At 43.2% G+C, this 26,477-nt stretch overlaps 1 protein-coding gene across 8 annotated transcripts in view; it reads left to right on the top strand.

The window, feature by feature from the left end:
* Positions 1–21,224, top strand: part of casz1 (castor zinc finger 1) — a 264,622-nt gene extending 243,398 nt beyond the window's left edge. For 6 of the 8 annotated variants that reach the window (XM_082962093.1, XM_082962091.1, XM_082962095.1 and 3 more), the window contains 13 exons: positions 1,408–1,580; positions 2,097–2,989; positions 6,678–6,813; positions 7,317–7,380; positions 8,404–8,558; positions 8,708–8,830; positions 9,174–9,497; positions 10,046–10,244; positions 11,177–11,348; positions 13,059–13,207; positions 13,869–14,100; positions 14,963–15,280; positions 16,162–21,224. In XM_082962093.1, the coding sequence (XP_082818219.1) occupies positions 1,408–1,580; positions 2,097–2,989; positions 6,678–6,813; positions 7,317–7,380; positions 8,404–8,558; positions 8,708–8,830; positions 9,174–9,497; positions 10,046–10,244; positions 11,177–11,348; positions 13,059–13,207; positions 13,869–14,100; positions 14,963–15,280; positions 16,162–17,459 (4,236 nt within the window). In that variant the 3' untranslated portion in view covers positions 17,460–21,224. The remainder of the gene's footprint in view (positions 1–1,407; positions 1,581–2,096; positions 2,990–6,677; positions 6,814–7,316; positions 7,381–8,403; positions 8,559–8,707; positions 8,831–9,173; positions 9,498–10,045; positions 10,245–11,176; positions 11,349–13,058; positions 13,208–13,868; positions 14,101–14,962; positions 15,281–16,161) is intronic. The other 2 variants (XM_014145822.3, XM_082962097.1) reach the window with 1 other exon arrangement.
* Positions 21,225–26,477: the final 5,253 nt, after the last annotated feature.

The raw sequence follows: 26,477 nt of genomic DNA, 5'->3' as shown, positions 1-26,477 counted from the left end.
CTGCACTTTAACTGTATCTATAAAAGGGAATTACACTTCTTCCACTTTTTCCATTAAGCCCAAATTGCCATTTAAGAGCAGTTTTGGTGCGTTTAACAAAAGGTGTCATAAAGTAAATAAAATAAAAATTAAAGGGATGAACCCATGTCGTTGCAGCAGCGGCGGCAGTACTCTTCTCTCCCTCCCCTACTCTCTCCTCGCTCCTTAATTGGCTTGGGTAAAAATTCAGTTAGTTGTTTATATAAACTGAAAATTTTTCATCTTTTAGTACCAAGCGACGAGTTGAAGATTATTCCCCCCACCGGATTTGTTTAATTTTTTTCCACATCTGCTTATTTTCAAGGTGTCATCGTGCCGAGTGCTTTCTCACCGGCAGGCCAGCAGCCCAGGGCTTGGATGGCCTAAGATATATTCTTTTTTAAACCCCCCTAACGGCGTAATTGTTATTAAGACGTTTCAGCCCTTGTTTTAACAGGCCTGAGAACCTGCAGATGTTGGCATCAGGCACCTCTGATTTAGTGGGGAAAAAACAGAGTGGCATTTTTTTCATTGTTTGACTCAATATGGAGAAGTTGCCCCTTTTGCGCCGGTTAAAAAGTGCCAGGGATGATATACAATTGCTGCTTTTAATTCAAACATTAGCTGTATTTTCCTCCGGGCCCCGAGGGTTCCTGAGTACCAGAACATTTTAAACTAAAGAAAGTGACAATCAACCTGCCCACCTCTTACCCCCTCCTCCCCTCAAGTTGCTCTGTGAGTTACAGTTAGGTTGCGGTGATTGCATACTGTAGCGCTCCGAATATGAATAGCATCAGCTTAAAAGAAAGCCTTAAATGGAAGGTATTTCTTTAACCACACATGACCCTGGTAGTTATACCACTGACTCTTGCTCAAGTTTGTCACGTCGCAATGTTTCAAACAGGGCAGGTTTGCCTTGTTTTACTTGACATGATGTTTGATAAGGTCTCTCGACTTGTCACACAGACAAGTAGCTGAACTTGAAAAAAAGGCCTCCGTCCGTCTTACAATTTCTAGGTCACCAGAGACTCTTTCTTACCACACTGAGCTCATTTCTCAACAGAGCCTTTCTCAGTTCTCTTAATGGTCCCGCTGTGAAAAAGTCTGACTTAGTCACTGTTCCAAACCACTGCTATTTGAACGAACAAAAACAATGTAAATCAATGCTAGGTTGCCTCTTAAAGATTGGTGTCAGAAATGTATTCATTGATGTCAATAAAGTTGAAGGTTTGTCTCCACACCTCTTTTAGGTCATTATGGTAACAAATGATGTTCTCAGTACCCTACCTGGTTAAGTAAAGAATAAGTTGATGAATGAATCATTAATATGTAGATTTATTTGCCTATTACTGAAAAGCTTCAATCCCACACTCCCCTCTCTATCTGCAGGTGGGCTGCAACAAGGTATACACCAGCACCTCCGATGTCATGACTCACGAGAACTTCCATAAGAAGAACGCCCAGCTGATCAACGATGGCTTTCAGAGGTTCCGTGCCACTGAGGATTGTGGGACGGTTGAGTGCCAATTCTACGGGCAGAAGACCACCCACTTCCACTGCAGGTCAGGAGATCAAAACACAAGGGTTCGCCCCGTAATCGAGATAGAGATTGTATTTATAGGTGTCTCTTTTCACCAGGTCTCAACACTATTTGAGTTTTACTCACACCAGCCACTTTGTTTAATATGTGCATCCACGATTGCCCAAAGAAATCGGAATCAATGTCTTTTTTCATAGGCTGTAGTTTGAATCTGCCTCACACTATGGGTTCGATGAGCTGGTAGGCTCCACATAAAAAATTGGATTGTAAGAGTTGAGATTGAAATTGAAAACATGCTTGGTTTTGCCGAACAGTCATTTGGAATGGGTCCTTAGCTGGCACAGTTTAAAACACCTCTGGTAAGTTGTGAAAGCGATGATATCTCAATGGAGGTTTATTGTGTCACCTTCCTCCATTATGAAGTATTTTGATTATGTGGCTTCAATCCACGACTGTCTCAAAACTTTTCCACTCTACTGAAAAGGCCTTATATACATCTTTTGAACTTTTCTCCCTGCTTCCCTCCCTCCTTCCACAGGCGCCCGGGGTGCACCTTCACCTTCAAGAACAAGTGTGACATTGAGAAGCACAAGAGCTACCACATCAAGGATGACGCGTATGCCAAGGATGGCTTCAAGAAGTTCTACAAGTATGAGGAGTGCAAATACGAGGGCTGTGTCTACAGCAAGGCCACCAACCACTTCCACTGCATCCGCTCGAGCTGCGGCTTCACCTTCACCTCCACCAGCCAGATGACCTCCCACAAGCGCAAGCACGAGCGCCGCCACATCCGCTCCTCAGGCGTCATGGCCCTCTCCTCGGGCGGCTCCTTCCTGATGCCCAAGGAGGAACCCGGAGACGAGTCGAGCAACGACGACCTCATGGACTTCTCGGCCATCAGCAGCAAGAACTCCAGCCTGAGCGCCTCGCCCACCACCCAGCAGTCGTCCAACGGTCCCGGCGCCCACTTGCTTGCCACACCCACCACGGTGATGTCGTCCTCCAGCGGTGGCCACAGCGGCCTCAAGCCCACCTCCTCGCTGCCGCACTCGGCACGCATGTCAAGCCTGCTATCCCAGGCACTGCCCAGCAACATGCCTGTGGCACTGGCGCTGTCCAACAGCGCCCTCGCCAGCGTCAACAATCCCTTCTTCCCGCTCATGCCCCGGCTGCCCATGCAGCTGCCCCATTCGGCCGCCAGCCTGATCTCGGCTGTGTCGTCTGGCGCCCACTCCATGCCCACCGACTCACTGTCCCAGGGTGGCTGCTCCTCAGCGGGCAGCGATGGCGCCATGGCATCCACGCCGACCTCCTACGCCTCGGCCTCTTCCATCATGGAGAAGATCTCTGCTAGCAAGGGCCTCATATCCCCGATGATGGCCAGGCTGGCAGCAGCTGCCCTCAAGCCCTCTGGCAACCACCAAGACACAGGTGGGTGTTTTCAAGATGTTGTGGTGTCCCATGTGGCTCAGTTGGTAGAGCATGGTGCTTGCAACGCCAGGGTTGTGGGTTCGATTCTTACGGGTGACCAGTTCCAAAAAAGTATAAAAAATGTATGTACTTACTGTAAGTTGCTCTGGATAAGAGCATTTGCTACCTGACTAAAATGTGAATATATATTGTCTATGGTAAAGGAATGTGAGATGGCACAACACATTATTACACAGCTTGTTGTAATAGTAGCAACGCTCTAGTACAGTGTTTCCCAAACTCGTTCCTGGGGACCCCAAAGGGCTCATGTTTTGGTGTTTGCCCTAGCTTTGATGATTTGAATCAGCTGTGTAGTGCTAGGGCAAAAATCAAAACATGCATGTCTTGGGGTCCCCAGGACTGAGTTTGGGAAATACTGCTTTAGCGTATGTCGGCCATTTTTTTTTTCTCTTTGCGTTTATACCTCTTTTTTGGGGGGGGTTGAGCTAGCTATTGCACAATTCTGTAAAAGTAGAAATACTTTGCTCCTCAAAAAGGGAGTCTGTCTTTCTTCACAAAGTTTGTGGGGAAGACACCCCCCCCCCCCCGAAAACATTAGTGTGGAGTCACTCTACTGCAGTGAGAGCTAAAAGAGTGCACACTTAGGTCACCTAACCAATATCACTGGCCCACGGTGGATGAGAATGTAGCAGTCACAAACTGCTCGTTCCAGGCTTGAAGGGGCATACTGAAGGCGTGGTTCACTGCTCCACGCTTGTTATTGTGCCGATGGTTAGCTAGATACCTGCAATCCATTTGTAGATAAATGCGCTGACAGAGTGGAGAGTGGGCCCTGTAAAAGTCTCTTACGGCGTTCGGAGGGGGCTCCCGGGGCTTGTGTTGTACATGTTTCCTCATCATTGGTCTCTTATCTGTGCGTGCGCTCGTTCCGAGCAAATGGAGGTGGAATGAAATTAAGTTCAGAAATTGCAAGAACAAAACCCATTTTTTTTCTCTTGCTCTCTCTCTCTCTCTCTCTCTCTCTCTCTCTCTCTCCCTACAAACTGATATAAAAACAGAAATCGCTCAGGCAGAAATGACTCAGCGCACCAGAGCATTCAGAGAGAGGGTGGTTTTTTGCAGAATGCAAGAGCAGACACAAATACACACACATACACACAGGCACACACATACAATTTGGGCTCACAAACAACAACCTCATTGGCATGCATGCATACTCCAAAACACACACGCACACAGCCCGAGTACACACACACACACACACACACACACACACACACACACACACACACACACACACACACACACACACACACACACACACACATTCACACACTATTTGGGCTCAGACACAAACAACCACTACTCATTAAAATAGTAGCGAAAATAGTAAATAAAGATGTCTAAAAGACAATAAAACAGTCTCACACCGTCACAACTGAGCAAGAAGAAGACGAGGCTACAGGCCCGAGCTGAGACTTTAGCAGGTGTGGTACAGATTGGAAAATTGGGCTAAGACAGGAGAGCTTCTCCGCATGCTGGTGGGTTGGAGGATTAGTTGCCTGGTGGTGTTGTTGGAGAAGGACGGGGCCCTGGGAGAGAGCAGGGCAGCTGCTCGGGGGAAGTGTGATCAGGTAGCACAGGCTGTCAGTTGGAGCTCCACCTCTGGGCCTCCAGGCAGCAGGTAACATGGGGGAGAGGGAGATTGAGAGAGAGAGGGCCTGACTGGGAAGGAGGGCCTCCTCAGATGGGGCTGGCTCCCCTTCCATCTCTCCACTGCACCAGAACATGAGGGGAGCTCAGCACACATAGGGCTACTCGCACAGAAAAAGTATGCTGTTTCGTTCACTTTTTTAAACAGCAGTAATAGAGAATATAGACGTTTTCAGAGGCACTTAGGGGGTTAGGTTTTATCTGAAGTTTCACTTATTGTTCGCAAATATGTGTGAACAGGACATTTGGGCTAAATTGAAGAGGAAGTGGTTATGGTGTCAAAAAGGTTTGAGAAATCTTTTAGCGTGTGGCTATTTTTAGATGTTTTTTTTTTTGTTTTTACGGGGCCTATCTCTTCAGTGGTAAACTATGTATTATTTTTTCATGGGTTCAGTATAGACTGCTTTTTATCAGTGTTTCTCACCAATTTCTCAGCAACTCACTAAATGTTTTTGGTTTTTTTAAGATCCAGGCCTCTGAAGGGTTTACTAATTAAACACAGAGTGCAAATGATCTTTCACGACCTCTGTAACTTAGCCGTAGTAATTACATTGTGGTCGTTATTCCTGGAGAACATCCAGAAAAAAACCCACGTTGAAATCTACTAATTTTCTTCCTCCTTTTTTTCATGACAAGAATCTTTGCCGAGATCTCTAAGCGTTTTTAATTTTTTTTATGAACATTCACTTTTCTTTGATGTGATTAACTAAATGTCTATGTGTTGGTCACATATTCCTAGATATGATGTGTCCTCATCAGGTCTTTGACTTGATGTAATGTCCAATGACAATTTGTCTGGCTAGTTAATCATTGGGTTTCTTTTTTAGGGGAGTGACCTCACCCCAGCCACAAAACGGCCTCTCTTCGACCCCCTCCTCCTTGTCCCCCCCCCCCCCCCCCCCCCCCCCCACCACCACACCATTGTCAGCTTAAAAGGCTATGACACTGACACATCCCCATCTCCGTCCCTTAGCTTTGAGCTGACAAGGCCCAAGACTGGCTTTTCCACTCGCATTGCCTTTGATATGTCTCTGGGTCATCTGCTAGTCAGGGACTCTGGTTCCCACTTCCCACTCACATAGCTGCTTTCTTGCAGGGCACATAGTTGGCCCTCCGCGACCTTGCCCGTCACAATACGTCACTACCAGTCACTACCAGGCCCTGTTTCCTAAACAACATGGCCCCACACAATACCAATCACAGGCGATGCACTCACTCAGCACACAGGCCTAAAAGCCCTTGCCAGGCACTCCTTCACTCTCATTCGTTCCTCTTTTTTGAAGAAAATACCACTTACTGTCTACCCAAAGCCCGGCTTTCTCTATATCGCCCGAGGAGAAATTAATATTTCAATCACTTGGGGATTGGGGGGAAAAAAGCTCCCCTTCCTGTCAGCAGTCTTTGCCCCCGCCCCTCTCATCTTTATTTATTTATTTATTTATCATGCCGTTGCTGTCCTCACTCACGACATCATCTGCTGAATACCTATTCGGAGGAAAATCCGATCTGGAGGTCACGCTATTTGAACTGATCTGATTGGCTGTCAGCTCCAATCTGACCGACATAGCCCTGTTCCTCTTGGGCATGCTCAGTTGGCATTGGCTGCCTGCCGTTGTCAGGCCAACAAGGACCAGGGAAGGAAGGAAGAGAAGGGAAGGAGGGCGGGGGGGAGGGAGGGCAATCGGAGACTGCCACTTTCTCTCAGCATTAGCATCCGACTTAATGACCAGTTAAGAGGCAGCCTAGCAAATGAGTTGTGACAAGTGCTGCTGAAAAAGGAGTATTTTCCCCTCATATCTCCTGCCTCTCAATCACCATTTAAAGGCCTTGACGGCCTGACATCATTTCGCAATAATTATCACTCTGAGTATTCTTTTCGGCTGGGACAGGAGTCAGATTGGATCTCGTCACAGGGTAATAATGCTGACCAACAATAACTTTGTTGTCGCTCTCTCTCTCTCTGGCTTCTCCTCAGGGAATGGGCTGGCTGGTTCTTCAGCGAGTCTGTTCAATCTGGTTCAAGTGAAGCAGGAGCCAGTCGACCATACCTCCGGGGCCTCCCAGGACTCCATCCAAGAGCACAGCCTGGACCTGAGCAAAAAAGACCACAGGTAGAGTCACAGGGACACACTCCTAAGGTTTACCACTTAAAAAAGCAGGTTTACTCTTAAAGAAAGTAGGTTTACTCCTAAATAAAACAGGTTTACTCCTAAATGAAGCAATGTTACTGTATCTCAATTGGTGTGAGAGTACTTAATACAAATGATGAAAGTGTGACTGCAGCGTTGCGAAGGGGATGCGATTTGTTCACTGACTCGTATTTCTGAAAGCAGTTTTGACCCCATTATGATTATTACTTTTTTTTTTATTCCTCAAAAACGACTATTATCTCGATTTGCATCTCAATATATGGCCTCCAACACGTTTCTCCATCTCTCAGTGATCTCACACCTCGGATGTTGACATAAACCACAACTCCAATCTTCCCTGCAAATTTGTTTAAAAGCTGCGTTTTTGCTCTTCATTAAACATGCACACCCTCCTGTGATAAATAATAATATTTACTGTTCTTATGCAAATCTTGACTAAACATTGTTTATTTTCCTTGTTCCAGTAATGAATCAAACGGACACCCTGTACCGGGAAATACATCTCTTTTATCCTCGCTTATGAATAAGGTAAGATCCATCCATCAAACGCTTTTCATCCCCAAGACAAATTAGTGGGACGCACAGAGCCTCTGTTTGTTTTTTAATGTTTCACTGCTAATAAGATGAGTTTGTATCATTTACATTTTCCAGCCATTTTTCATGTGGTGTAATTCCACCGTACCTCTCACAAATTAATATAATGAACCAGGAGCTGGGTGCCATGCCAGATATATAGAGATGTTTGTTTTTTGATGAGCTGTTTTGAACTCGACATCCATTTTTTTCCCCTCCTCCTTTCTCCTTTTTTCTTCCCCGGCTTCCTATCACTCTATATTTATTCATGGAGTTTGTAAATTATTTGATTAAAAACTCAGGGGGGAAAAAGAGAAACAGTCACCCTCATTTTTTAAAAAGAGTAAATGTTTGCTGAGGGATATTTAAATGTGTGATTTTGTGAAGATTGAAATGGACATTGTTTTAATCATACATATTTTCTGACTAATACAAATGTGCTGGTGGTTCCCATTACCTTGATGATTTAAAGAGTTTTCTGGCTCCATTTTTTTGGCAAACTCACTCACTCTACTGGCTAAGGGGTTTTTCTTGCCCTTCTGCTTGTATTCTTGTATCAGGAACACACTCAAACACACTCATGAGTGGTTTCCACAAAGCGGCCATTGAGGCCTGACGGGAGAGGGGCTTGATGATCAGATGTCCTACAGCTCTCCCCTTCATGTAGGCCTTTTGGGGTCCCGTTCCGAGTCACCACATCACATAAAGCACGCACAATCGCTCACAGTGGACACTTGGCATGCGCACTTGGCCTGTGCTCAAGCAGAAGCCGGCTGTTTGTAAACTCGGCTGAGCTTCCGCTCTGCCAAAGTGTGTGTGTGTGCGTGTTTGTTCGCGTGAGATTGTGGGTGTACGTGTTTGCACGCCTGTGTGTGTGTGTGTGTGTGCGTGTACCTATGTACATTCCATGTGTGTGTGTAGGCCCGCGCTCAGCTAACACTGCCGCCGGCGGTGCTTTATGTGCTGTGTGTTTTGCAGATGAATGCCGGCTTCTTCAGTGCCCTGAACCTGAAGACGGAGATGGAGATCGGCCAAGGGGCCGACACCTCAGAGGCAGCACAGTACCTGAGCCGCATCATGAAGAGGCCCATGCCAGACAAACCAAGCGAGCTCTGGAGGACATATCTGCGCAGGTACTTGAAGAGCTGAAATAATAGTATAATGCTTCAGAGGGGTAAAATGTCATTGTATTTCTTTAATTATTTCCCCCTTTTTTTATTATTATTATAAAAACATTTTTTATACTAATTGTATCTCTTCTCTGTTTTGTTGCTGGGTCAAGGTTCGACACGGAGGACTTCTGCGAGGCCCAGTGTGACTTCCTGCAGAAGGTCCACTTCCATTGTCTAGTGGAGGACTGTGGCGCGCTCTTCAGCACGATGGACGGAGCCATTAAACACGCCAAGTGAGTGTGGTGACACTGCACCAGAAGACTAGTCCATGTGATACACTGTGCCATAGGCATGTTTCTTCTGGCTGTGCAGATTCAGAATCAGCCATAGGTCTCATGCATCTCAATGGTCAACCCAACCCATGTTGATACAATAAAAGAAGCATACTGTATATTCAATAATGAGGCAAAAGTATTTTATCATGATGATCATTATACCATTGGTTGTTTATTACAGTCCATTGTGTAAAAGCAATTTTGCTTAGAAAGCTTTATACAAATGTTAAGCCAATAATTTGAGTCGATGACTGAATGAATGATCTGACTTAGTGTGTCCCCACCATGTCCATCTGTTCAGCTTCCACCTACGAGCCACGCTGAAGGTGAAATCAGAGCCTCACTTCAACAAAGTCAAGGACTGCGGCGACGGAGCATCCCACCAGTCCACCGCCCCTGTCTCCATGGCCAACAACCCCGCCATGGACGTGGCCAACATGTCATCATCGTCAGGCGGCGGCTATGGCTCCTCCCCCTCACTGCTGGCATGGAAGCAGCTGACGGGCAGCATCCCACAGCTCAATGCCTCCATGCCTAACCTGCCTGCCAACTCGCCGCTGGCCACCACCTCTCTGGAGAACGCCAAGCCACAGGTCAAACCGGGCTTCCTGCAGTTCCAGGACAAGTAAGGGACCGTGAGACTTGTAAATAACACGCATGAAACACTTTGACTTGAGCACCTTTATTGAACACGTTCAGGCAAAATCATTGACCACTGACATGACAAGTTGTATTTTCATTAGGCTACACAAAAAATACAATTATAAAATGAAAGAATGTTTTAAGAATCGTAGGTTTAAGCAATGCAGGTTGTTATGACCTGTCATGGCAATATACTTTAAATGAAATGTTATAGATGTATGGATTTTGATATTCTTGGACATTGGAGATCCTGTATTCCAGGGCTATTCAATACCAGCCCTCAAGTGCCAAAGTACGGCTGGTGTTCCTATCTACCTGGTAGTTCATTCATCTGGTATAACTAATAATGATATAATTGATTGGTCAGAGAGTCCACTCACCTGGCGTCCCAGGTCCCTGATTAGACGGACAGAATGAAAACCAGAAGTATTTCATCCCTCCATGACCGCAGTACAGAAGCCCTGTCCTATTTCTGTTTAGAAAAAGGTATTGAACATACCCCCCTTTCTTTTATGTTTTTTGTTCATACAGTGACCCTTGCCTGGCCACTGACTGTAAGTACTCCAACAAGGTCCACTTCCACTGTCTCTTCGGGAACTGCAAGTACGTCTGCAAGACCTCGGGGAAGGCCGAATCCCACTGCTTGGACCACATCAACCCTAACAACCACCTGGTCAACGTTCGAGACCAGTTCTCCTACTTCTCCCTCCAGTGTCTATGTCCCAACCAGGTAGGTCCCCACCTTCTCACTCCAAGCACCAGCAAATTACTGTCATATCATCAAGTTTTCTAACTATGAAGTATACAATCTATTAGACCCGTATTTGAGGTGATTTAACTCCAGTCTTTCAGAATCGCTCCTCGTCTGTCTTCTGTCTGCTGGGAGACGACAGTCGACTCACCCCGTAATGTCTGTTTATATGTCAATGATGTCATTTTGACTGCCGCATTCTCCCCTCAGAAAAGGCCAATTTAGCTGATATTACCCAATAAATCATTGTCAGCCGCACAATAAACAAGGCTGTCTTGAATAGGGCAAAATCTGGCAAATGTTTCTCAAATTAAACCCCTTAATGGAGGCTCCTGCCTGCCTCTCGTGAGCCGATATTTGGAGGATTTTTTTATTTTATTTCATTAATAATGTGTCTAAAATCATCCTCTCACTTAGCCCCCCCCATATCCACCTCCCCCCCTCCCTCCCCCTATCCACCTGAACTGAGATAATCCTATATAGCCTGGCTCCTATGGGACACACAGGCTAGAAACAGATGGTGGTGTGGAGACAAGTTAAAAAGGGAGGGGTGGGTTAGAGAGTATTTGATAGACCGATCCTTCCAAATGTACAAGGGGGTAGTTAGTGTCAAGGTGTGAATTGTTGGTGGAGTAGAGTAATATAGATGTCCATTTGAGCAATCAACAGCACCCCAAAATATGTTTATTGTAGGACCTGTAGTAACTATAAATAAATACAAATAGGAAAACAGAAAATGAGTTGATCAGACATCAGAACAGAAACTGGGTGGGAATTCAGCAAGCTTATCGCTCAACATTTTGTTCTGTAGTTTGTATCCACAAGTCAAGTCGATCATCATTGTTCTAGCCTGTTTCCCAGTCTTACGTTAGGATGACCACCCCTCTGTCTCTCTGCCTTCCTTCCTCCAGCACTGTGAGTTCAGAATGAGGGGCCATTACCACTGTCTGCGATCCGGCTGCTACTTTGTCACCAACATCACCACCAAGCTTCCCTGGCATGTCAAGAAGCATGAGAAGGCAGAGAGACGCGCCGCCAATGGCTTCAAATACTTCACCAAGAGAGAGGAGTGTGGCAGGCTAGGTAAGCTTTCAATTTAGACTAGTCTCTTTTTCTCTCTCTTTGTCTCTCACTCTCACCCTCTCACTCCCTCTTTCTCATTCTCATTGCTAGGCCAGTGAGAGATGTAAGGGTTAAGGGTGTGAAATCAAGAGAGATGTAGTGATGTTTCCACATTGATTTTCAGTGGACGCTCCGAGCAGATATTCTCTCTGTGCGCCTCAACTGTCACAGAGAGAGCTGCTCCCAATCCTGGCAAACACATTGTCACGCTATCGCAGAGCAATTCACATGGCATAAAACAAGTCTGGCTCGTACTGAACCTTTTATGGAATGTTTTGCATAGGCACTATGAATGTGAAACCTTATTTTCCTAGTGATTACATTGCATTGTTGGCACTGTAACATATATATGTGTTGCTTTCTTTCTCATATGACTTAAATGTCTGGTTATATGTTATACTAGACTTGAATGCATATGTATATATTTATAAGGGACAAACCCACTATGGTTGTTTTCTTTTTTTTGCTTGACAGAAATGAGCAATTACATGGTTGTTTGTGTGCTGTCACCCGTCATCGGCATTCCCAAATGATTTTAAAAGTCATCTCTTATTTCTGGCTGTTCTAAAAAGCTCTTCTGAACACAAATGAAAAAGACAAAAAGGAATTTCTGTCCTCTATCCTGATCAGCCCCGTCGTATTGTTTTGTTTTGAAAAGGTAAAAGGGATTACTAAAGCAAGCACTCAAGTTATAAAACATTTATGGGTTTGGTGGTATCCATGGCAGCAACATTCAACCGAACACAGCCGATTAAGTTACCTGGAAGGGTCTCATAAAGGTCCTGGATGTCACGGTGGCTACAGTTATTGACTCAACTTTGCATGGTTAAAGTATATGTGCAGTGTTACTGTGTACAAAAGCTATTGTTTCGTGCACCTGGTCCCATGGTTACTGACATGCTAGCACCTGCCCAGCATTTTGTTCTTTCAATTATTTCTGCCTGCTTTTATATAATGATATTTGGAGGAGCCGACATTTCATTTGAAATCATGAAGCAATTCGAAAATGGCTCCCTAAAAGTCAGCAAAAGAATAAAAGAGGAAGAATCCAACAACAACACAATAGTGCCATGGCACAAAAAAATGAAAAGACAACAATGGCTCGATTTTGAAAAATGAATTTAATATGGGAATAATTGTATATTTACTTTGGTTTGCAGGGGTGTGTGCATTATTGGCCTACACTGCATAGGATAATGTATTTATGTAAATTCCTAATTGAATAAAGGATGTCACTGTAATAAAAGAGCTCCACAGGTTTAGTCCACGGCAGCCTAGACTGGCTCAGTGTGACACTGGAGTCATCTAATCTAATATGCCTCCTACATATACAGTTGTTTTTGTACCTGCTATGTCATGATGCTGAATCTAAACCAAAGTAGAGCTTCTTAAAGACAGGATTTTACCAGGTTTTCAGAGCTAGTTAGAGGACGTCTTTAAATGGACACTTACACTTCACATTATACAATAACTGCCATTTACAGCTGCTTTGAATTGTAGTTTGGGCGGATCTACGAAATGTGCCAGGCAATACCAAATTCATATGTGAAAACATCACATTTCTCACGTAGAATTGAGTTAAACGCTGTGAAAACGTCATATGTAATTTTTTTTAAAAAAAAGTCAATATCTTCCCCTTGTGATTGAAACCGTGTCATTGTCTCTTTGCAGGCTGCAAGTACAACCAGGTGAACAGTCACTTCCACTGCATCCGCGAGAGCTGCCAGTTCTCCTTCCTGCTCAAGCACCAGATGACCTCGCACTCCCGCAAACACATGAGGAGGATGCTGGGAAAGAACTTTGACAGGGTTCCATCCCAGGTAACGAAAAGTTTGTGTGTGTGTGTGTGTGCGTGCCACATAATGTTCTGAACAGTGCAATTATTAAGACAAATATGTGGGGAGTTTCCATAGAACCATTGCCGGTGATAGTTTGCATATTGAAAGTATGCAAAAACACGTAGTTCCTCACACACCCTTTCACTGAAAAATGTGACTGTGGCAGCTCGTGTCATAAGTTTTTGGGTTTTATAATTTTCCATTGTGCTTCCTGATTCCTGAGTCAGATGCATGGATAATGAGTAATGAACACCTTTGGTGACACAGTGCATGTTTTATTTGTTTTAACCTTCATGTTACAGTGTATCTATGGGATTTGTCGCTAATATGTTGTCGTTCTCAAAAAAAGTATAATGGAGGTACATTTATTTCATTGAAAGTGTCTCTAAAGAACTGTGTTTTTACATTCTTGCAATATGCAAACCACCGCCAGCAATGTCATTGTTATATCAGTACTCTGTGGTAGTGCCATGGAGTGCCAGTATACGTAGCCTGACTGTTGGTGCCCCATGAGAGAATATCTTACATACATGGGGAATCCCTACATTTAAATATGTCAATAAATATAATGTTTAAAAAAGAAGAATCCTGTGTGAGGAACATTCCCTACAATATGTATTCCCCCCTGTGTGGTCCTCTATAGGTGGTGTCCCATGGCCAGAGGGCCGATGACATGCAGCACTTGTCGGGCATGGGCTCGGGCCTCATGGGCAGCCACCCGGGGATGACCCATGGGTTCTCCAGCATGATGGACGAGACGGATGACTACATGGACTACATGGGCGGGGGCAGCCCCCTGTGCCTCTCCTCTGAGTCCTCAAATCAGGACCGCAGTTGCAGCAGCACCCCCGTGGGCAATGAGAGCTCCCCAGCAGGTGAGTTGAGGAACGGGGGCAGGATATAGAGGCTAGGGTTAGCCAGGCTGGTTGAGGAGTGAGTATTAACATTGTGGCCATAGCAGCTTGCATAAGAATGCATACTGTAGAGTTGATAACAGAGATAACAAGAAAAACAATGGATTTATGGACGGTGTTGCTTAGTGAAATGATGGCGACATTGTTTAATTTCAGTGAAAAGTAAATTGTCTATCAAGTTCTATTAAAGAAGCAAGTAAAACTTGGTTATGAAGTTAGAATGAAGTAGTGTTTTTGTATTGTAAATCCAGCATCATTTACAGTACCATTAGAACTCACAGGACACAGCCATGTCAATTCATGTCCATATCTCATCAAAATTATAATTTCCTGATTTCGTAGTGAATTCCATTTTTACAAATACTATTTCAAACAATAGGAAGAGTGGGAAACCAATGAAAATCCATAAAGTAACTGTTCTCTTATTCGGAGGCCATTTATTTTCTATTATTCATTTTCTACAGTAATAACTTATGGCAATGTAAGTTTGATATAGTAGACTACATTTCCCTTTTACCTGAAAGCTATCCCTGTGGCAACAAACTTCTCAGATTCTCTGCTTTTCAAAATCTGATCTTGCCTTCATCAAATGAGTTTCACATTTCCATTATTTTGTGTCAAATGTTATCCACCATTTTCATCATTGTTGCTTTGGCTGGTGTTTGCTTTCTTGATTCGGCTTCATTTTGTATCATTCTCTTATCTTTTCCCTTTTTCCCTTCCATCTCTGTGTGTGTGAATGGGTCTGTGTGTGTTTGCGTCTACCCGTCTGTCTGTTTCCCTTCCCGTCTTTCTACACTTCCTGGTCATCCTGTCTTTCCAGGACCAGGCTGCCCGGTCACTACTGCTCCCTCTACCCCCGCTGACACTAGCGCTCCCCAAAACGCACCTCCTCCACCACCTCCTCCTCAGCCTGGACTTCAGTCTCAGGCTCCATCTTTCCCTCCTGCCCTCCTCCGACCTCCTCTTCCCTCGCTCCCATATCTCGTCTCTCCATCCTGTCTGTCATACTCTCTGCTCAGCGCCTCTCTCGGAGCCACTCGGAGTGTTGTCATGCCAACCAACACACCAGCTTTCAGCCCCATCATTGCCACTCCGTCTCCGGTTAAAAATGACGTCCCTATAGTGCAGGATGCTGCAGGTACTTATCCCGACGCAAACCAACATTGTAGCTGTCAGTGTCAATTGGTGTAGATGTAGTCTACTTCAGTGTGTACTTGTTTGATCCAGTATGACTTCTCAAAATTGTTGTTGAAGCTTGAGAGAAAGTCAATGGGCAAAGTCACCATGCAAACATTATTTGGGAAAACTGAAAAAGTGAACATTTGTGAAAATGTCTGTAAGTTAGCCTGAAAAAGTCAGGATATAGGGTCTAGATGAGACATAGAAACGTTTTTGTTTGTTAAATCTTTATTTTCCATTTTAGCCATTCCCTTATTCTCATGGAGCTTGGTCTTACGTCTCCATTACACGCAGGTTATGCACAGTGTCCCCCTTTGGTATTTACAAGGCTGTGGAAACAGCACCGTAAATTCAGCACCTGTAGTCCAAAGCCGTGGCCTTGTTTAGCTTCCATTAACGGGCAGCGCATCAGCCGCCTCTTATTTTAATCGTGCCCCCACTTTTATCGAGGCCCCTGCTTCCTGTCGAGCCGAACAGGGATCACATCATTAGCAGTGACTCCAGGGGACTCGGCAAGGTAGGCTACCCCTCGTAAACCAAAGGCAGATAAGAGGGGCCGCCAAGATCCACATCTCTGCCACTGTTTGGAGGCTGTAGACACCCAGTAAAAATGTCAAGTACCGATTAGCAGCAAAGTCAATCTATCATTTAACCCCCCCTCTTCCCTTCTTCTTATTCAATAATTTGTAAAGACAAAAAAATATATACAATTGGGAATGTAGGACAGCCTCTCAGAGATTCCGCAAAGGAAGATCTCCCCTTGGCCCAGCTTGTTTAGTGTGCTGTACCACTAAAAGTTGATCCGTTGTGGAGTCCTAATGTTCTTTCCTCTCTCTGTAGGCAACACCATCTCCATCCCTACGGCCACCGGCGCCAAGAAACGCTTCTGGATCATCGAGGACATGTCCCCCTTCGGCAAGCGGCGCAAGACGGCTTCTGCTCGCAAAATGCTGGACGAGGGCATGATGCTGGAGGGCTTCCGCCGTTATGACCTGTACGAGGACTGCAAGGACTCCGGCTGCCAGTTCTCCCTGAAGGTGACCCACTACCACTGCACCCGCGAGAACTGCGGCTACAAGTTCTGCGGCCGCACGCACATGTACAAGCATGCGCAGCACCACGACCGCGTGGACAACCTGGTCTTGGACGACTTCAAGCGTTTCAAGTCATCGCTCAGCTGCAACTTCTCTGACTGCCAGTTCTCCGGCAACAGCACCCACTTCCACTGCCTGCGCTGCAGCTTCCGTTGCACGGACAGCACCAAGGTGACAGCCCACCGCAAACACCATGGCAAGCAAGATGTGATCAGTGCCGCCGGCTTCTGCCAGTTCAGCTCCAGTGCTGACTGCGAGGTTGCCGACTGCAAATACAAGCTCAAGTGCTCACACTTTCACTGCACCTACCCCGAGTGCAAGCACACTGTAGTCGGTATGTCCCAGATGGACTCCCACAAGCGCAAGCATGAGAAGCAGGAGCGCGGCGAGCTGCCGTCGGTGTCTCCCCGTCAGGAGGGGGCGCACCACATGACGGGAGGAGTGTCCGCGGTGCCCCACGCCTCCATGGGCCTTCTTCCAGCCTCGCCCGGTGGCCTCCCAGGACTCTCCCACCACCACCATCACCACCATAACAACAACAACCATGCCCCCTCCATGCTCTACCCCCCAGCCAGCGTGGCATCTGACTACAACTACCCCTATCCAACCTCCTCGGTCAGTCTGGACAGTTCCCTCAACCTGGGCACTGACACAAGCAACTCCCTGTTCTTCCTGAAGAACGCTGCTGGCCTGGGCCTCAATGACTCGCTGGACCTGAGCAAAAAGATGCAGCATCACCATGACCCGAGCCTGACCATGGCTGCCGGGCCCAGCCCCATGCCACCGCTAGGCCTGCCCGCTCCTCAGGATGACACCACGGGAACATCGGGCGACCCCGAAGATGACCAGTCACCCGAGGAAGAGGCCAATGCAGAGGAAGATGAGGAGGATGAGGATGAGGCGGAGGAGGATCTGAACACTGACTCGTATGAAGATTCGATGCCACAGCCCGACGGCGACAACAAGGACAATGACGAGAGTTTTGACGCTTCCTTAAACCACACTGACACTTCCCAACTGGAAAAGCAAGAGGCCGACCCATGAAAGATACTCTGACACTGAAGAAGAAGAATCCTGTATACTATGAACAAACAAATTAAAGTGGCCTCATTTATCAAGGTTAGAGACACTGCAGATGACAACAAGAAGACAACAACAACAACAACAACAAGAAATTATGGCCCAAAATGATTTATGATGATGTTTACAAGATGACCAACAATATAAATTAAATTATGCATAAAAAAATGAACAGAGAAACAAACAAATTAGGCCCTCTTTTACACGTGGGGCAGCAATGTAAACATTTTACTACACAGCAGTCTTTTTGTGTGCGTGCATGTTTGACTTTAATTTATTTTACTTTTATTTTTAACCTTTTTTGTGCGTGGAAAAAACGATAAGAAAAAAAAATCTCTATATAACTATATACGTAAGTGTGTGTGAACTTTTATATACAAAGGAAATGACTGGTGCAGTCTTTACATGAACTGCAGGACCCTTGTTAACAATGAAAGGGAAAGACATCACTGTTAAATTACATTGAGGAAAAGTTCTAAAGCAGAATGTGTTTGAACATTTGTTCCTATTTCTGTATTAATATTATTATTATTACTATTATTATTATTATTACTACATTAAGTGCAGGGGTCTGCATTAGTGTTTTTGGCTTGTACCCTTCTCTCTTCATCCTTTGCAAGGTTATTTTTTGTTCTCAATGTACATTTTCAAATAGAATTGACACATTGACTGTGTGACTGTGACCAGTGACCAGTGAATATGTCCTCAGTCTCAACTGCAGATGGGCATAGATCTCTGAGCGAGCATTGCTCTGTGTATGCAGCTACCTGGGAAATGATGTTAAATTCTCACCAAAATCAAGCTTGTGGACTTGCAATTGTAACCCTCACCCCCTGTCGAGGAACCTATTACGTTTGCATTTGGATAGTGCACTTTTATATAAACGATGATAGATATTCAAACATATTTTTGTTACCATATGCATCATTGCATTACGATTGCGTTATTACTTGCATAGTAAAATCAGACGGCTCGGAATATTGATTTAGAACTAGGCGAGGAACCATCATGACTAACTAGCTGGGGGTCTGAATGAACTGACCAGAGGAAAAGATGAGTCACTCAGATGCAATGAGGAATGACAGAGGTAGCGTCAGGGAGTGTTTGTTTGAAATGTACAGACGGAAAGCAAAATGTGTCAATGTTGGACATTTTGTTTTCCATTTACTATGGCTGTGGTTTAGCGCCTATTGTAACGGTTTTATTTAATATTTATGTGACCTTGCAATGAGACATTTTTAGGGTGTTCTAGCACTTTTTAGATTTATCTTCAGAAAAAATATGGCATGCATCTTTTAACAGGGAATTTGCTTTAAGATGTCGTTTTAGTTCACTTTGCTTTGATGCACAAATAGTTGTTAAGTGTGACAAAGAACTGTTGTTCTGTGTTTTATTTAAAGTAAGGACTGATTTTATTTGCTTCTGTGATTGGAGGATTTAAATATGAAATGGGCATGCCCGAGTTATGGTGGCCTAATAACGACACTAATAAGAACTGTGATTTCAATTAATTATTAAAAACATGACAATGCTCAGATACTGTAGTACTAAATTATCACACAAAACACGTTAGTCTAACCTATCTTCAGGTTTACTGGGGGGTGAAAATTGTTATGATGAATTATTTCTTGAATATGGCTTTGGAAAAAATAATCATAATATAGGGAATTATGTGTGTAGATTGTTATCCACAAAATATTGTTTAGAGAAGAAAAAAAGGTTGTACAGTATTTTCTTCTGTAAAAAGACTATATATGAACAAAATGCTCTTTGATGAACAGCTTCCTTTAAAAATAAAACGATTAAAGGAGAAATGAATAATAAAAAGTAAAACATTGAAATAACCCCACTATAGTTTGCTTGTGTGTGTGTGACCTTTTTTTAAATATAATTTTTCTCCCCCCCCTTAGATTTCTAGAGGAAGTCAGTAAACATTGTTAGGACCCTTGCCATACTGTAGCACTGAAGGCAGTAAGGGGATTCCGTTTTTTACCTTGACATTTTCAAAGCTAATACAAAAAAAAAACACTGATTTAGACCTACTAATGGATGTTTCTGGTTTATTTAACACTTTGTTTTATTCATTTTTCTGTTTGTCATTTTTGTGTGTGCTTGTAGTTTTTCCTTAATTTGATATTTTCTTTGACATTTTACTTTGCTGTGGGCATACATGCCTCTCTCACGGACTCAAATGCAAGGCAGTGCATCACTTTTTATTTATTTTAGTTTTTCTGACAACATTTTGGGAATAGCTATTGGGCTGGAAGATATTGTGCACTTGAATACAGTTTATGTGTGTGCCTGTGTGTGTGTGTGTAAAATAGCAGGATTTGTAAAAAGTTGAAAATAAAGAAACCATAATTATTATAACGATACATATGTACTGCTTAGTAGTGCTTTAGCCCGATGACGTTTGGGGTCATGTGTTGTGGGGGGAAGTCCCAGAATACTGACATTATCAAAACCTCATGGGGAGAGAGACTAACCCATATACGGTATCTGGAGCAAGGCATGAGGGCAGAGAACTGGTCTCTCTTTCTGTGATAATACTTAGTGTCTGGCTAGTCTCTCTCCCCCCTGGATAGAGACCGCTAATAGCAGAGAGACCTGTGGAACTGCTCTGGTTGCTTAGAGCTACAAAGCCTCGCTTCATGTGACCTTTCCTCGTTCTATTCTTCCAAATGCTTTTGTCCCAGTAGACATTGAAGTAAAAGTTTGTCCCAGTAGACATTCAAGTGAAACATCTGCATCGTTGCAGATAGCAGAGAATCAACAATATTTGTTGTCAGGCCGCTCAATGAGGGCTCGCCTCTGGTCAGAGATTAACCAATCAGAACCAATACAATTCAGAGTTTGAAATGGGAATAGTCTGGGGATGAAAGGAGTAATTTGCTGGTGCCAACAAGATGGGTCTCTGTGTCTCTTCACGACAGGAAAGGAGGACACTTTTAGTTTCTGGTGTTTTTTTCTTTGTGAGCTTTGTGCTGTTAGGTCCCTTCCTCTCGTTCAGTGGCACACAATGACCAGCGTGCCGCTCTGGTGGTGTCTGTCCTCCCTCAGCCTACAGCTGTTGCCGTCTCTCCTCCTCCTCTTCCTTGTGATGTTTCTTTAAATAAAAAACGGGTAAAGGCATCACCATCTGTCAGCCAGCTGGCATCCTGTATATAATCTACGAGAAGGAAAAAAATAAACATGAAAATTATATTACACAAAAACCAGACGGAAACAACCTCCAAATCCTACATAGGCTGCTGCTGAAACGACAGATTGCTTTACCGTTTTAATTAACGGGGAAAAAGATGACATGAAAACAGAAAGAAAAACTAAATGAGATGTCTTTTCTCTGTTGCGTAATAATGTACTAAAAAAACAGTGTACTACTACGGCTTGGTGGCAGACAAATAGAGAAAAGTTGTAAAATATTTTGCACTCCAGGACTAAAAGCCATCTCTAGCTCATTTTCTTTTTGGTTTTATTTCACGACCACACAGGGAGACAAATCAGACATTTTGTATGAAAAGTAAACAGTGAAGTTAATGAAAAAAAAAAGTATTTTAAATTACTTGAATTTGCTGCCCTCTGCACTGGTGTTCATCACTGCATATTTACCACTTTGATTTAGTGCTGTTTAGTCCTTCAATGTGCTATATTCGTTTTTTTCTTTCTGCATGTCTTATGCAAGGGTTGAGCTTTTCACTCAATAAAATAAAGATGTATTGAACAAAAATAGATGAATGGCCTGTTTCAATGTTGTCTTTTAACAGTCCAGTAAGAACATGAAACGTTATTTAATGGTGACTTATAGGCTACCACGCTTGATTGCATGACATGTTTGGGCCAATGTGAGTGGAGCACATGCATGTATACACGTGTGTGCGTGCGTGCATGTGAGTGCATGTACGTGTGTGTGTCTTCGCCTCAGCTTGTCCCAGGTTGATGTGCCAAGAACAGTTTGTGCAAGGGGACAGCAGCAGTGAAGAGACGATCGGCCCTGGGAACACACACGACAGGTGTGCAGTGCATATGTGGTCACATGATGGCTGTGAGGCAGATTAGGCCCCAAACAGATGAAGCGCTCCTTAATGGCAGCTTTTATTAAGTTCACAATGTGAGGGAGGCAGGCAGGGAGGGGGAGGGGGGGTGTGGGGCAGAGGAAAAGCAGGTGGCCTTGTCTCTACAGTCATGGATGAAGATACATCTTTGTACAGCCAAGTCCGAAGAGGACGGCCACTACCGAAAGATTTATTGATATTTGATTGCCCTGGCCTTACTGTCTGGTTGTCCTGAATTCAGCAGTAATGGCTGTAAAGGAACTACTGCAAATGCTCTGAGAGAAAAATGTCCCATCTAAGAAATATTGCACTTGCCACTGATCATATCATGTAGACCCATGTATGATGGAACACTAGCTGCACCATACACATTCTATATAAGTCGTACAAACCATTTACGAACAAGAGAGATTACATTGTGAAAGGAGCGGCTCATTTTCTTTCTCCACCCACCCTATCTTCTTGTTGCTTCTCTTTTAATCCACTGCCCTTTGCGTTCATTTATCTATTTTGGCACGTGTATGGGGTTATTTTCGAATAGCTCTGGTCATGGGGTAAAAAAGGCTTGGTGTGCATCCCAAATGCACCCTATTCCCTATATAGTGCACTACTTTGGGCCCTGGTCAACAGTAGTGCACTATATAGGGAATAGGGTACCATTTGGGACGGAGCCTCTGAGGAAGGCTGCTTTGCCATTGGTAGCAGCTGTTGCTATTGAGAGACCCCAGAGGAAATAGAGAATTGGACACACATTCAGCCAATTTAACATTAACTAGACCTTATTGGAGGCTGGAACACATGGCAGAACCATGCAGCGCTACCGTATGGGGCTCTGTTTATATATGCTCTTACTCTCCCTTAAGGAGTATTACGGGGTTGTATGATAGTTGTGTGATGGTTATATGATAGTTGTGTGATGGCATTTCAAGATGAAAAAGAGATGTTGGAAAAGTGCACTTATAAGGTCACTAAGATCAACTAACAGGCAAAAGCAGACGGAATGTATAAAATACAATCACAAATATACATCTAAGACAAAAGTACACAAAAGAAACAGTTCAATTGTCAATCTGCATTTTTTAATAGACTTTTTCCTCGCTTGTGTATCTTTTTGACCTGCTCCTATTGAATCACATATAAGGGACTTGAAAGTAACCAAAATAACTTTGACTGCATGAACCTTAGAGACTAATATGGAAGAATAAAAACTTTGAGCAGTTTTAAGATGAGATCATTTAAAATATCAAACACTGTTGTTTTACACTGATCTGAAAAAGATTTCCCATCCGTTATTTGACATTTTTTCCACTGTTCAATCAAACCACAACATTAAATACTGGTGTTTTTAAGGTTCCGTCTTAGCAACCATTGCTCAGAGGGATCATGACTTTAAGATTCAGTATGATTTCATCCTGTAGCTTTTAAATAGATACAGTATATAATTATTTATTACAGTATGTATTATTACACATTTCTGGAAGTTACAGTACATATTACATGTTATGTCCACAAGTTTCTTTAGGCTTATGCACAGTATATGTACTGCATTTAGAGCTGATGCTTTATTACATTTTTTTGACAGACGTGAGTTTTTAAGTTTCAGGTTGGGTAACATTTCTTTTCAGTAACATGACACATTCTCTGGGAGTGGTGAATCTATAAATATTTGCCTTTCAGTGTATTGTTCTGTTCAGACCTCAAGATAACAAGACATTCTTTTCTCAGCTCAACTAGAATATTCTTTCAGTTCAACACCTGCATGTGTACTTATTTCCTTGAAAAACTGGACACAAATCTGTTAAGCGGAATGAGAGAAACATCAGAAAATCTACCAAAGTGTTTACTTTTTTTCTTTAAAAAAAAAAGAACAAAGATAAGATGAGACCAATGAGAAACAGGACAAAACCCTTCACTAAAAGAAGCATGAATACTTGTGTGTTCCGTCATTTGGGTCGTTCCATGAAATGGGTTCCTTTTGCGTCCCTTTGATATTTTAAGTAGAAATTCTTTACAAATATAGAATTTTAAAAGCCTGTTATATTAAATGAAGTGCACTTTAATATAGACCACATGGAGAATTCAATAAATAAGATTTGAAAAAGAATTATAAATAAAGACTTGCTTACGTATGAATATTCAGCATTTTGACATGTCCCTCCGTCAACCCTGTGTCACTTCTAGGAACATTTCAATCCACTTATCCCAAAATGTATCATTGCTGCTTTGACAGTCATTTCTGAAGATTATTATTCATTTTCATGTGATTAGTGATGCGTTTTCATCTGTCCCTCATTTTAAGGTAAACCCTGTTATGCAAAGAATTAACCACTTTAAAATAATGTGCCATTCTACCAAGTTAAATGATTCACAGCAGGTGACATCGTTTGGGTCTTCTGAACAGCATGGTGGAAAAGAGAGTAAGTCTTCTCTCTCTTTTCGGTCTATTTATAAAAAATTTTATCTTTGACTGAGGTGGTTGAGCTCAACACGTCAACCCTGTTCGCTTAATTAATGTTAGGACTTTAATCATATGTGGAAAATATGTATAATTTCATGAACACCAAGAGGCCCCATGATTTTCATCACATGAGGAGTAGTGGCCGATCTTCACCTAAAACCTCAACCCTGTTTATCGTCAACCCTGTTATCGTCAACCCTGTTAGAGGCCCAATGGTAACTTTATCAGTTTGATGTGAGCATTTGTACAAGGCATACTTAAACAATGAGTTAATGTTGGATTTATATCAAACAGGCTTTTAATTAATAGTCAGAAAGCTACATACGTATCAGTGACAGGGTTGACAGACAGTGTGGTAAAAGTGAAGCTAAAATGCTCTTAGTTCATAGGATTTTAATGCCTCAGATGGGAAAAGGTGTTTTTTTCCATAGGCTAAACATATCCTCCGTGCAATTGAATGTTGAAAGAAGAAATATTTGTAAGTTAATTTCTTAAAAGTGTGCATGTCCAAAAGGCACCCATTTCGTGGAATGACTCATAGACTGTATGTTTGAAAAACAACATTACGTCTTATGAGAGACCTGTGTAGGTTGTTCATAACTAAATATTTCATTCCGACGTCGATTGAATGTCCTTCTGCATCATGTCACTGCAGCAGATGAGAATGTACATTTGATGATTCAGAAAAAAGCGAGGCCATTTATCGATATGAGCAAAACATATTGTAAAAACGGATTATTCTTGCTGTTAACCTACACTATTATGTTAAAGAGCATACATGACTGTTCTTGTAGGCACAAAACCCTCTCACAGGCTCTCAATTCAAAATCCTTAACTGCCTGCTGATGGGCCATCAACTGGATTCCCATTGTATTCAAACTGGTTGGGTAGGTTAGGCCCTCAGAATAATCATACTTGGCCCAATGGGCAAATCAGCAAGCAGTTCACAAAGCAGTGGAAAATGAAATGAAACCATGCAGTGTTTTTCATAACATCAATATGATATAGATATTGGTTCCAAAAAGTACAGTGCCTTCAGAAAGCATTGACACTCCTTTTTCCATATTTTGTTGTGTTACAGCCTGAATTTAAAATGGATTGAGATTTGGTGTCACTGGCCTACACACAATACCCCATAATGTCAAAGTGGAATGATATTCAAAACATTTATACATATATTTTTTTACAATTGTATTAAAAATTAAAAGCTGAATTGTCTTGAGTCAATAAGTATTGTTATGGCAAGCCTAAATAAGTTCAGAAGTAAAAATTTGCTTAACAGGTCACATAAGTTGAGGGGTGTTATGTTGCAGTGGGAGTATTTTATTTGGTCAACAAGCAGTTGTCCGCATCTGTCAAACACAAACACAATCCAATGGAAAGATTAGTGTAGAGGCCCTATAAACAGCATTTGAAAAATGAGACGCCTGTCAACTCCGTTACATAAATGTTTACCAAGGAATACCAAACATTGTGTTCTATTTGTTTTAGTTAGCCCGAAGTTTGCGCCTCACCGTAAATTAGTTTTACCCAGTGTTCAACAGGACTTTACAAAGAGAACAAACAACTAGCATCGAACAGCGACGAGAAACAAGAACATAAAATGGTTAATCCTCTGTGGCGAGGAGCCAAGGAGCCATTAAGTTTCAAGTAGTTTGCTTAAAAAATCTGACGGGAGGTCTCCAGAGCGGAAAGGAGAGTGTTTCATCACTTTATAACTCTGTCCAAAAAGGAAAGAGCTAGGAGAAACAATCAAATGCCCAGAGCTAGCAAGCAAAGAGCCAGAGCCATTCGCATTCAGCGCACCACTCACTGACGAGAGAGAGAGGCCCGGTTTCTTGGCAAAGGAAGAAGTTCTTAAGTGCTAAGCTGTAAATTTGCTTAATTTGACGTGAGTCCGAGGGGAATGGGATCGTTTTCTTTCAGGGAAAAACCCTGGCAGATTGGCTGACAATGAGCTGCAATGGTCCAACATGGTGTATTGCTGTGTGATGATGGGAAGAAAGCAGGACTGGCAGCATTTGACAGGGCCGTAAAAGACTTCGACCCTGGCACCAGCCTCTTATGACTCACTGGAACATGGATACTGTAAAAAACTGATCTGGCTAATTCCATAGTAAACAAACCTGACTATTTACTTCGAGTGGCTTCTTTCTGTAAAAACATTTCAAAATACTGCCATATCCATCATAACATGTTATGACAGTTTACACCGACATAGTTTTTACTACATACTGACGGCCTATTCTTAAATGATTTGTGGGCATCAATCGGATTTCGACTTAAAAAATGTGATATTTTTCTTCTAAGCCACTTTTCTCTTTGTCCTTGCCCAATATGAACCCTAAAACAGCGACCCGTGACAAGAGCCTTTAAAAATACCGGTTTCAGTGACAGCTGCGTCCTTCATTAAAAAGTAGATGGACAACAGGTGAGCATGATGTGTGTGCTAATCTTCAACATTATGGCTGT

The sequence above is a fragment of the Salmo salar genome, chromosome 15, assembly GCF_965601325.2.
Source record: "Salmo salar chromosome 15, fSalSal1, whole genome shotgun sequence".
Lineage (NCBI taxonomy): Eukaryota > Metazoa > Chordata > Actinopteri > Salmoniformes > Salmonidae > Salmo > Salmo salar.
This window is presented reverse-complemented; position numbering and strand designations above follow the sequence as displayed.